This window comes from Oncorhynchus mykiss, chromosome 7 (assembly GCF_057628025.1).
Source record: "Oncorhynchus mykiss isolate SJ-2025 chromosome 7, ASM5762802v1, whole genome shotgun sequence".
Classification (NCBI taxonomy): Eukaryota; Metazoa; Chordata; class Actinopteri; order Salmoniformes; family Salmonidae; genus Oncorhynchus; species Oncorhynchus mykiss.
In genome coordinates, this window is record NC_143028.1 from 71,787,125 (window position 1) to 71,799,423 (window position 12,299).

At 41.5% G+C, this 12,299-nt stretch overlaps 1 protein-coding gene across 1 annotated transcript; it reads right to left on the reverse strand.

The window, feature by feature from the left end:
- Positions 1–82: 82 nt before the first annotated feature.
- Positions 83–8,583, reverse strand: LOC110529034 (neuronal acetylcholine receptor subunit alpha-4-like). Its single transcript, XM_090241891.1, has 6 exons — positions 8,455–8,583; positions 7,763–7,914; positions 7,383–7,427; positions 7,170–7,279; positions 946–2,296; positions 83–352 (listed from the first exon to the last, which is right to left on the reverse strand). The coding sequence occupies exons 1-6, from the start codon at positions 8,513–8,515 to the stop codon at positions 215–217; spliced, it is 1,857 nt and encodes a 618-aa protein (XP_090098017.1). The 5' UTR covers positions 8,516–8,583; the 3' UTR covers positions 83–214.
- Between the last annotated feature and the right edge of the window lie 3,716 nt (positions 8,584–12,299).

Genomic DNA, 12,299 nt, shown 5'->3' on the forward strand with positions numbered 1-12,299 from the left:
CAGGTCTGCACAACTGATATACAATGCATTTGACACAATGGTTGTCCTTACAACTGATATTTTCTGCACACAAATGTTTACACAAGCATTGTGCAGTGTCTCCACAATGCTTGTGTAATTAATGTTGTGCAGAACAAAATTGTGGCAAGTGAGTTGTTCATCAGTTGTACAACTTGAATGTGCATAGGGTCAATGGCTTCAGAAGTGTTTGGAGTCAGACAGATAGGTCTATCATTCCAGCCAGCCAGGGAGGGACGAAGAGTCCGAGGGTCCCCAGGAGACACACCAAGATGAACAACCACAGAAAGATCCGGTCTAGGACCATAGCCACGTACTTCCACTCCTGCTTCACCTGAATAATGACAGAAATGTGTTTTTAGTTACTTCAAACACAAAATGAATCACTGTTGAAATATTGAATTTGATAGAATTTGTGTTCCTACGGTTCAGGTTGTTCACCATTTAAAAAATAAAAAAAATTAACCTTTATATAACTAGGCAAGTCAGTTAAGAACAAATTCTTATTTTCAATGACGGCCTAGTGGGTTAACTGCCTGTTCAGGGCAGAACGACAGCTCGGGGATTTGAACTTGCAACCTTCCGGTTACTAGTCCAACACTCTAACCACTAGGCTACCCTGCCACACCATTGAAATACAGTATGCAGCATTGTGCGGCCAAGTCCTGTATCCACTGTATCCATTCCTAACTGTAAAGCCCGATTGAGTTTTGTGCCATGTACCTTTTTTGATATATTTTAAATAATTATCCGTAGAAATAAACAATATTATCTTCAGCATACAAATTGCTAAAACTGAGGGTGCCCTGACGCACCCTATTCTCTATTTTCAGAGTGCAAATACTGTAGATAAACTGAAGGGGCCTGGGTCTGTGCTCATAGATTTGCCTCCTCAGTTTACATGTTAATGATGAGACCCTTGCTTACAGAGAAGTCGATATCCTCCGAACGGAGGTGGTCTGCGATGTACTGCACACCTTCCATGGCCATCTTCATGGACGGGGATAAGACGAGGAGCCGCTGGTCCTTGGTCATTGCTTTGGCTTCCTTGGCCAGGCCTGAGTGATACTTGCAGACAGCTGAGCAGCTCTGCTTCCTCTCCTCCATCAGGGACGGGTGCTGAGAGAGAGGCCGCTGCATGTCGTTACCCATGGAGGAGACCTCCTCATGCAGGCAGCAGTACTGGATGCTGCGCGAGCGACAGCGGATGCTGGTCTGGGGCTGCTCCCTCTCACCCAGGCCGTACTGTAAGCTGAGGGAACGCATCTTGGGCCTGGCCGCGTGGTGCTTGTCCATGGGCGGGAAGAGAGGGTGGAGGAACAGAGGAGAGCAGCCTGGCTGGGACGAGGTGGTCGGCTCCTCCGGGAGGATGGAGTACTGGCTGGACTTGTCCAGGGGCTGCTGCTGTTGCTGGGGAAGCTTGGGGGGCAGGGAACCCTCCATGGGTCGGCCCAAGAAGAGAGAAGGGGAGCGGGCCAGGATCTCCTGGACCTCCAGCTCAGCCTCCAGCTCACCCCATAGCATGGCCCTCTTCTGCATGGCCTCCGCCAGCCTCTTCTTGTTGTCCTTGACCGCGGCAGGCCGCCGGATGAACAGGAAGCCGGGGACAACGTCCAGGAAGACGCGGCGCACCCAGCGGGGCATGGTGTCCGTGCGCGGCGAGCGGTGGTGTACGTTGAGCACGAAGATGGTGATGCTGATGGAAAGGGTGACAAAGATCATGGTGAAGAGGAGGTACTCCCCGATGAGCGAGATGACCAGCGAGGTGGACGGGATGATCTCGGTAATAAGCAAGAGGAAGACGGTGAGAGACAGCAACACAGAGATACACAGGGTGATCTTCTCTCCACAGTCAGAGGGCAGATAGAACACCAGGACAGTCAGGCAGGAGATCAGCAGACAGGGCACGATCAGATTAATGGTGTAGAACAGCGGTAGTCTTCGGATGATGAAGGAATAGGTGATGTCAGAGTAGACCTCGTGGCAGCACTCGTACTTCTTGATGTTGTAGTTGCCCACGGCGTCCACCAGCACCCACTCGCCACTTTCCCAGTAGTCCATCTGGTCCACATTGCCCGCCATGCTGATTAGGTCGATCTTGGAGCGGTCGTAGGTCCACGAGCCAAACTTCATGGTGCAGTTCTGCTGGTCGAAAGGGAAGAAGGTGACGTCGATGCTGCAGGAGGACTTGTAGATGGCCGGGGGAACCCACTTGATGCGCCCGTCGTGGAACAGGTGGGCCTTGGTCAGGTGGGTCACGGAGAAATCACCATCTGCACTAGAGATAAGAAGGCATGATAGAGCTTGATTATATGTTAAGGAATGGCCTGACAGATTAGACAATTAAGATAAATTGCCCGTCCACTCTCAATGGTAGAAAAGAGTGGCTGTGGCTATATATACAAACATTGTGTTTGTATTGCAGCATGTCCTATTGAAGTCGAATTGCAGTGGGTTCGCCACATAATAAAATATGATTTTATTTGGATATACCAGGGGTACGACACTTAGACTCTTAGTGGAGTGTATTCATGGAAGCCAAGTGAAGCCAAGTGAAGTCAAGTGAAGTCAGGCTTCACCCAAAAATTGACATTGAAAAAAATAAGAAAATATACAAAATAATGTATCTTTCGTCTCTTTGTGTTTCATACATTTCCTTCAATTCGCAAGAGGCTGAATATATCTCACCGGAGAAAGCATCCAAGCGAATGAAACAGCGCTCCTCTGTCTCTGTATATGTAGCCCATCTATGTCTATGATGTTGCCGCCAGTAGCATAGATTGCAAGGGAAGCCAACGAGCATTTGGCCTCCCTTGAATTTGTTTTATTTTAAAATAATAGCCAATCAGCGTTGAGCTAAACTGAGTGAGCTCAGGTGTGGATGGTCCTTCCATCTTTTAGTCATTGTAGTAGACTTAACATAGGTGATTAGATGATGTTGAAATGGTGCTGGAAAAGTGGAGGCAGGGCTTGTTTTATTTGCGAGTTGCGGTAACTCTCCATGGTTCTAATCAATAGTTGTTTAGTAGTTTGAAAATGTTGGAAACATTAACTTACTTGAACATGCTGTTGTCATGTAACTGTTTGTTGTGTGGACTTCACCAGACAGATGTTTCTCTCTGGTTTTGTGATGAAACAAAGGTGTGGTTGAATTTATTCTGCCACTCTGTCTTCTTATTGTCTCGGCCTTAGGTCTTACATCATGGTTACAAGGCATATGAACTAACAGGTTATAGAGCAAACAACGCAATTATCACAACACAGGTTGTAATATGGAATTTTTCTTGCTTGGCTTCTCCAGTGATTTTACCCATGCAACGCTATTGTTGACTGGCACTGTTGATTGGGCAGGATGATCTTAAAGTGGACTGGGTCAATCAGGTCACTTTAGGGATTATTCTATTTCAGAAATAATGATCTACTGTGGTATTGCCATATTATATTTCCATGACTATGTTGGTATAATACTAAAATCTACCTGTACCTATCATCTAAGATCATAAGAGTTGGTATAAGAAAATATGAACTTTGAACTGTAAAATGGTTTGGTCCATTTCCTGTGAACTTGTTGCATTGCCCATTTTACTTCCTCTTTCCTTCTGCTCTTGTGAGAAGGTTTCCACTAGTTACCACAGTCACAAAGTCTATATCGTAATAAATCACGAGAACAAAAATGTGTTTTTTGGTCTTAATTCAAGTTAGGCATAAGGTTAGCAGTGTGGTTAAGGTAAAAAATCTGATTTCTGGGAAATAGGTGGGATTTATGAGTTGGTGTGGTAACTAGTGATGACCTTGTGAAAAGGTATGTATTGTTTCTGCTCTGCTAATTCTGTCATTAAAAGAGTGACAATATCATTACATGTCCAGTAAAAGAAGTGAAAACAGAAAAGTGTTTCCTGTAAACGTTATTCTTACGTTTTGTCTGAATTCTGTTTGTTTAGAATTTTCAATTTGTACACAGTCATAATGGAATGTTCACCGAGCACGAGCTGCTAGCTCTCTGTGTTGTTTTTAGCATTCTATGCTAGCTATACAGCCCAGCATGTTAGCGTTGTGGCTATGCTGTTATTGCTGTTGGTCAAACGAAATGAGTATTCATATTCTCTATGGGCACGGAGTTATATTGTTTTAGGTGAGCAGGGGCGAAAGTAACCGTGCCCATTTTCTCAGATAACACAGAAGCTAGAATGACGTAGTGAAGTCAGCATGTTCCTAATGTGGAGGAGGACCTCCCTGCAAAACAAAACGGTCTAACCTGACCATGTTTCGCCGAGTTATCAACAAAACGTTTTGATGTAAGTAAAAAAACGGACCCGGGAGGTGTTTTTAGTTGTAGAGTTGTGTTTAGTTGTTTAAGGTTCCAAACATTTGTAATTTTCTTAACCAATCTAGTGACTAAATGATACCACAGGTTTCAAATATCATTCTAGCTGGTTTTGGCTGTTAGCCTGGGAGAAGTTACAGGAGAGATGGTGGGATGAAAGTAACCCAATGTAAACGGATGACCTAGAATCAAATCAAATAAAACCATTAAGCTCAGGCCAATGTTTCCTCTAGTTCATGTTGCTGTTAGCAAAATATCAACAAGTGACTGAATGTTTGAAAATGATATAAGACATCATTAGAATTATGCCTTAATCAATTGACTTGATGGATCAGTTTCTCACATAAGCTTTTATTGACAGGTTAGTGGTTAAAAATATACACTGAGTGTACAAAACATTAAGAACACCTGCTCTTTCCATGACATAGACTGACCGGGTGAAAGCTATGATCCCTTATTGATGTCCCTTGTTAAATCCACTCATCAGTGTAGATGAAGGGGAGGAGACAAGTTAAAAAATGATTTTTAAGCCTTGAAATAATTGACACATGGATTGTGTATGTGTGCCATTCAGAGGGTGAATGGGCAAGGCAAAATATTTAAGTGCCTTTGAAGGGGGTATAGTAGTAGGTGCCAGGCGCAACGGTTTGTGTCAGGAACTGCAATGCTGCTCGGTTTTTGTTTCAACAGTTTTTTACTGTTTCTATCAAGAATGGTACACCACCCAAAGGACATCCAGACAACTTGATACAACTGTGGGAAGCATTGGAGTCAACATGGGCCAGCATCCCTGTGGATGCTTTCGACACCTTGTAGAGTCCATGCCCCGACAAATTGATGGTGGGGGTGCAACTCAATATTAGGAAGGTGTTCTTAATGTTTTGTACACTCAATGTATATCTTTATAATTCTGTCAAGCCATGGAAATGTGATATGCATGATGACTTTGCTGTTTATGAAGAGAATGAAGACGTTTATTCTATTAGGACACGAGGAGCGTGCATGACAAGGACAGCTGGAGCACCAGATTTGTAGGGCTAAGCATGAACAGTCATTGAAAATGGTGAAAAACATTTACAACATTCAAAGTAAAGTGAGATGAGAAAATTATGGTTAATAGGCTGTGTTACTCTCGCCCTGCCGGCAGGTACAAAAGTAACGTTGCGGTAGTTCTGTTCTCGGTCTATTTAATTTGAACTCAATTACAATAGAAATGAAATTACAGTTGATAATGGTAGAGGACATACATTGCCTTCAGAATGTATTGAGACCCCTTGACTTTTTCCACATTTTGTTAGGTTACAGCCTTATTCTAAAAAAATGTACATAGTTTTTTTCCCTCATCAATCTACACACAATACCCCATAATGACAAAGCAAAAACAAGTATTCAGACCCCTCACTCAGTATTCGTTGAAGCACCTTTGGCAATGATTACAAACTTGAGTCTTCTTGGGTATGACGCTGCAAGCTTGGCACACCTGTATTTGGGGAGTTTTTCCCATTCTGCTCTGCAGATCCTCTCAAGCTCTGACAGGTTGGATGGGGAGCGTCTCTGCACAGCTATTTTCAGGTCTCTCCAGTGATGTTCGATCGGGTTCAAGTCCAGGCTCTGGCTGGGCCACTCAAGGACATTCAGACACTTGTCCCGAAGCCTCTCCTGTGTTGTCTTGGCTGTGTGCTTAGGGTCGTTGTCCTGTTGGAAAGTCACCCTTCTCCCCAGTCTGAGGTCCTGAGTGCTCTGGAGCAGGTTTTCATCAAGGATTTCTCTGTACTTTGCTCCATTCATCTTTCCCCCGATCCTGACTATTCTCCCAGTCCCTGTTGCTGAAAAATATTCCCACAGCATGATGCTGCCACCACCATGCTTCACGGTAGGGATGGTGCCAGGTTTCCTCCAGACATGATGCTTGGAATTCAGGCCAAAGAGTTCAATCTTGGTTTCATTTGACCAGAGAATCTTGTTTCTCATGGTCTGAGAGTCCTTCAGATGCCTTTTGTCAAACTCCAAGCGGGATGTCATTTGCCTTTTACTGAGAAGTGGCTTCCATCTGTTGCAGAAATGGTTGTCCTTCTGTAAGGTTCCCCCATCTCCACAAAGGAACTCTAGAGCTCTGTCAGTGTGACCATCAGGTTATTGGTCACCACCCTGACCAAGGCCCTTCTTCCCCAATTGCTCAGTTTGGCACAGGTGGACTCCAATCAAGTTGTAGAAACATCTCAAGGATGATCAATGGAAACAGGATGCACCTGAGCTCAATTTTGAGTCTCATAGCAAAGGGTCTGAAATCTTCTGTAAACAAGTTTTTCCTGTTTTTTTATTTTAATACATTTGCAGAAAAATAAATGAACCTGTTTTCTCTTTGTCATTATGGGGTATTGTGTGTAGATTCCTGAATCATTTGTTTTATTTAATACATTTTAGATGAAGTCTGTAATGTAACAAAATGTGTAAAAAGTCAACGGTCCTGAATACTTTGCGAAGGCACTGTATATAATTTGTTTGACATAACAAATTGTGTCTGTAGCTCTATTGATCTGAGTAATTGGGGAAAAAAGAAAAGTGTTACTTTCCTCTCAGTTCTCCCTTACTATTCATCAGGCAGTTTAGACACATGCAACTAATGCCTGTTATGTCTATATATAAAAACAAAAATCCATCCAGACAGAAGTCCATCCTGTACTCTACACACAACACAGAAGGGAACTATTAAACAACTTTTAAAGGTAAGGAATCATGTAAGTAATTTCTTAATATGGGTGAACATTTAGGACATGTTTCAAAGTATATACTTAGCATGCATACTTAGCATTAAAACGTTACATACTTGTTGTAAAGAACTATATCTGGTCTCCAGATTAGATGGGATGGGATGTGCATGGAGGTGACATTCTCGTATTCCTTTGGATTCCAGCAGAGCTTGTAGTCATTCCACTCCTGGAGGAAACAGACCAATAGAAACTCAGTGTGAGCAAATCACACTACAGATACAATAGATCATTCAGACACAGAAACGTTGTGTCATTTTGATTGGACTCACATGTTTCACCCAGACATTGGTGATCATCATTTGATTTTTCTCATCCTGATTTTGAGAAAAGACAAACAGTATAAAGATGGTTGATGATGGTATGCACCTACTCATTGTAGTATCTGCATAGACAGGCTGGGATTCAGTGAACCCTGTCATAACGATGTTTTCAAAGTGTGTTAGTTCTGACCATGCACTCAAACAGTACAGTCCAGAACCACTGTTTGATTTTATTTGATCTCAAGAAAAAGAGCTACTGTGTAAATGCAGATTTGACTGAATCGACCATTAGTATTCTCCAAACAATAATTAGTCAATTAAAATCAACATTTTTGGCACTCAGGCGTATGCATGGCTTTGAAGGATTTAAAGTTGTATTTCCTCCTCACCACATCAATGAGCTGGGCAATGGACAACCCAAAGTGCACATGCACCACATCAGAGACATTGGCCACAGGGCGTGCCAGTTTGTTGTAATGGCTGAACAGAGTCCTCAGTAGCCTGTCCTCTGCCTGAGCCCGCACCCTGGGGTGGCTACACACTGGAGGAGGAGGAGGAGAAAGGAGGAAGGAAGTCATCATAGAACAGAATAGAACAGAATCATAGTTAACCTCAAATGTTCCCAAAATATTACTGTTGTTTTCCACATTGGGTTATTTCCTATAAATATATATATTTTTTTATACCCATGTGCAGTTCATATACTTTTAAACAGGACACTAAAATGCTGATTCCATGTATGAGGAACCCAAAGTGTGACCAATAATAAATAAATAAATACTTAACTACAGATACTGTTATCATCAAATAAAATAACATTATTATTTTACTGAATTTAGATGATTAAATGTACTCTAAACTTCAAAATGTCATTAGCAGTCCTTACGATGTAGTAGATGCCTCCAACTATTTGGCAGCATGATTTCTTAAATTGTTATACAGTAAATGACCTGTATACTAAACACAAGACTGAAAGTGGAATCCACATTAATTAAAACTTTAAGTACTTTGTACAATACATTTGTGTGCATCACAATTATCATAAGGATATCAACAACACATTAGTTTAAAAGGGACTGACCTTGAAAGGGAAGAAGAGACATTAAAATTCCTACAAGAGGATAACACTTGACCGAAGACATTATCTTGACTATGTGAAATTCTTCTTTTACCCAGATTTGAAAACTCTTTCATCTGCTTGCGTCCACTGTTGTCATAAATCAATTACATGTTCACCTTCTGTGCTCTTTCTTCATTTTCATGATGCACTTAAATGATTCAATTGATATCTCTTTTCGCTCTGCGTAAAAAAAGAGCAAAAGGTTGTCGTGTCCCTTTTGTATGTTGATTTGTTTCTGACGACATTCCTCTGGAATCCAACCTCCTCTTTAGCACATCCTTGGCTGCAGGTTGCACAAAAAATGGACTTCCATCCTCCGTTTCCCTTTGTGCCACCACGCTGTCAGATGGTCCTGTCTCTCTCTGTCCTCTTTAGAAGGTACTGCCTTTCACTCAAACACAAGACAAATGCTGCCAGTCCCTGTCCTCTTTCAACCCAGGACACTTAACCCTAAGGCACTTACACTCTCACTTCAAATGGGTTGGTACATTGTACTGTATTGTATGCGTACCATTATCTATTGAAAACGCATCCCTTAGAATGTGTTTTATCTCTCCATACAATACATATTCATATTTGAAAACATAGATTTTTTAAGTACATGGAAAATTGTATATAAAAAAATATAACATTAGATCATGTATTCAGCAAATGTATTTCCCAGGTCAAAATGGAACTTATGTTGAACTTAATATATTTTTTGTCCATCTTTGCCATCGTGTACAAGATCATCGAGACTGAAAAATTTGCTACTGTACATCAACAATTAGTTATGGCACTAAGTTAAGGCATGTGATTTATTGTCATGATAGGAGTCATGCATATACATTATTATAGTATACCAAGGCTTTCCCTCAGAAAAACAGTGGCGTACTAAAGTATTTAATTCGAAACTCTAGGTGAAAACATCACCGATGAATAAGGAAAAGCAGCTTTGTTTCTCTCAGAGAAGAGGAAGAATGACTAACACCTCCATTTTGTGACACTAGCTGCAGCCTGAGAGTGTGAAATGTCCTCTGGTTTCCCTGGTGATTCTTCACCTCTTGGGTTTGGACGAGAAAACAACACATCTGCACGCACCTACCTGTACGCTTCACTGAAAGTGTGGGCATTTTTTTGTTCAGAAAAATGAATTGTGTAGAACAGGCACGTATTATGAAAATGTTGATAATATTCAACATGTATTATTCTTAAATGTATTGAGAATACTTGGGATATTGCAAAACATATATACATACAGTTGAAGTCGGATGTTTACATACAACTTAGCCAAATACATTTAAACTCAGTTTTTCACAATTCCTGACATTTAATCCTAGTAAATATTCCCTGTCTTAGGTCAGTTAGGTTGACCACATTATTTTAAGAATTTGAAATGTCAGAATAATAGTAGAGAGATTGATTTATTTCAGCTTTTATTTCTTTAATCACATTCCCAGTGGGTCAGAAGTTTACATACACTCAATTAGTATTTGGCAGCATTGCCTTTAAATTGTTTAACTTGGGTCAAACGTTTTGGGTAGCTTTCCACAAGCTTCCCACAATAAGTTGGGTGAAGTTTGCCCCATTCCTCCTGACAGAGCTGGTGTAACTGAGTCAGGTTTGTAGGCCTCCTTGCTCGCACACGCTTTTTCAGTTCTGCCCACAAATGTTCTATAGGATTGAGATCAGGGCATTGTGATGGCCACTCCAATACCTTGACTTTGTTGTCCTTAATCCATTTTTCCACAACTTTGGAAGTATGCTTGGGGTCATTGTCCATTTGGAAGACCCATTTGTGACCAAGCTTTAACTTCCTGACTAATGTCTTGAGATGTTGCTTCAACATATCCACGTACTTTTCCTTCCTCATGTAGCCATCTATTTTGTGAAGTGCACCAGTCCCTCCGGCAGAAAAGCACCCCCACAGCATGATGCTGCCACCCCCACAACATGATGCTGCCACCCCCGTGCTTCACAGTTGGGATGGTGTTCTTTGGCTTGCAAGCCTCCCCCTTTTTCCTCCAGACAAAACAATGGTCATTATGGCCAAACAGTTCTATTTTTGTTTCATCAGACCAGAGGACATTTCTCCAAAAAGTACCATCTTTGTCCCCATGTGTAGTTAGTTGCAAACCGTAGTCTGGCTTTAAGGCAGTTTTGGAGCACTGGCTTCTTCCTTACTGAGCGGCCTTTCAGGTTATGTCGATATAGGACTCATTTTACTGTGGATATAGATACTTTTGTACCCGTTTCCTCCAGCATCTTCACAAGAAACTTTGCTGTTCTGGGTTTGATTTGCACTTTTCGCACCAAAGTACATTCATCTCTAGGAGACAGAATGCGTCTCCTTCCTGAGCGGTATGATGGCTGTGTGGTTCCATGGTGTTTATACTTGCGTACTATTGTTTGTACAGATGAACGTGGTACCTTCAGGCATTTGGAAATTGCTCCCAAGGATGATCCAGCCTTGTGGAGGTCTACCATTTTCTTTCTGAGGTCTTGGCTGATTTCATTTGATTTTCCCATTATGTCAAGCAAAGAGGCATTGAGTTTGAAGGTAGGCCTTGAAATACATCCACATTTACATCTCCAATTGACTCAAATGATGTCAATTAGCCTATCAGAAGCTTCTAAAGCCACGACATCATTTTCTGGAATTTTCCAAGCTGTTTAAAGGCACAGTCAACTTAGTGTATGTAAACTTCTGACCCACTGGAATTGGGATACAGTGAATTATAAGTGAAATAATCTGAGTGTAAACAATTGTTTGAAAAATTACTTGTGTCATGCACAAAGTAGATGTCCTAACAGACTTGCCAAAACTATAGTTTGTTAACAAGAAATTTGTGGAGTGGTTGAAAAACTAGTTTTAATGGCTCCAACATAACTGTATGTAAACTTCAGACTTCAACTGTATATCAATTGAACATGTAGTGTGGTTTTAAGTTAACCAAACTGTCAATGCTAGCACTTGTACACTGTGGGTAGTCAAGCAGAACAATACCTGAGAGGGGGGGGGAAATACTTATTCTTAGAAGACTAGACTGCATTCCACCCATGGGATGTCAGAATTAGCAGAGCAGAAACCAAAATATCGATGAGTCCACTCTACCAAGGCATCTGGGGAGCAGCGGCAGTTTGACTTCCAAGGACACGCTAGAGTGCTTTTCCTCTAAGCTGTTCCACTCATAACAACCCCCACCTACCCACACACATCAAGAAAAATCTAGCATTTGCTTTACTGTATGTTGCAAGTGTGTCAGTGCACCATTTTCGGTTCAAAACAGACCATTTTGTTTAAGATGTGGGTTACTTTTGTGTCATATATATACTGCAAATGTGGCTTCCTACTGCATGTGACTGAAAGTCCTACTGAGTGATGGTATTTTCCAGAGTGGTCACAAGTGCATACGTGTTAAAAAAATAAATACATTTAAAGTGCATTTACGTGTATACAGATGATTCATGTTGGTATGTCTTTGTTTTCCCACATCTTATTTACTCTCTGCCTCCCAATGGTCATTGGCTTAAGATGCTACATGGATGGCCATGTAGTTTTAGTCTATTCTGCATCACTGCACCACCGTGGATGTGTGTGTGTGTGTGTGTGTTGGTGGGGGGAGGGGGGTTAACAAATCTAAAAAACAAGCTGCTTGTGGTTGATGTAGAATGGTAATTTCTGCATAAAGTAATTCTGAGAATTGTTAATCATTTGACAACAACACAGAATGCAATGTATTTTAAATGTATTTGACAGAAAACAAATATTTGAAAGCAAGCCTGGTGACAGTGAAAGAATGGGCCAAGTTTTTTGTGTTATTGGG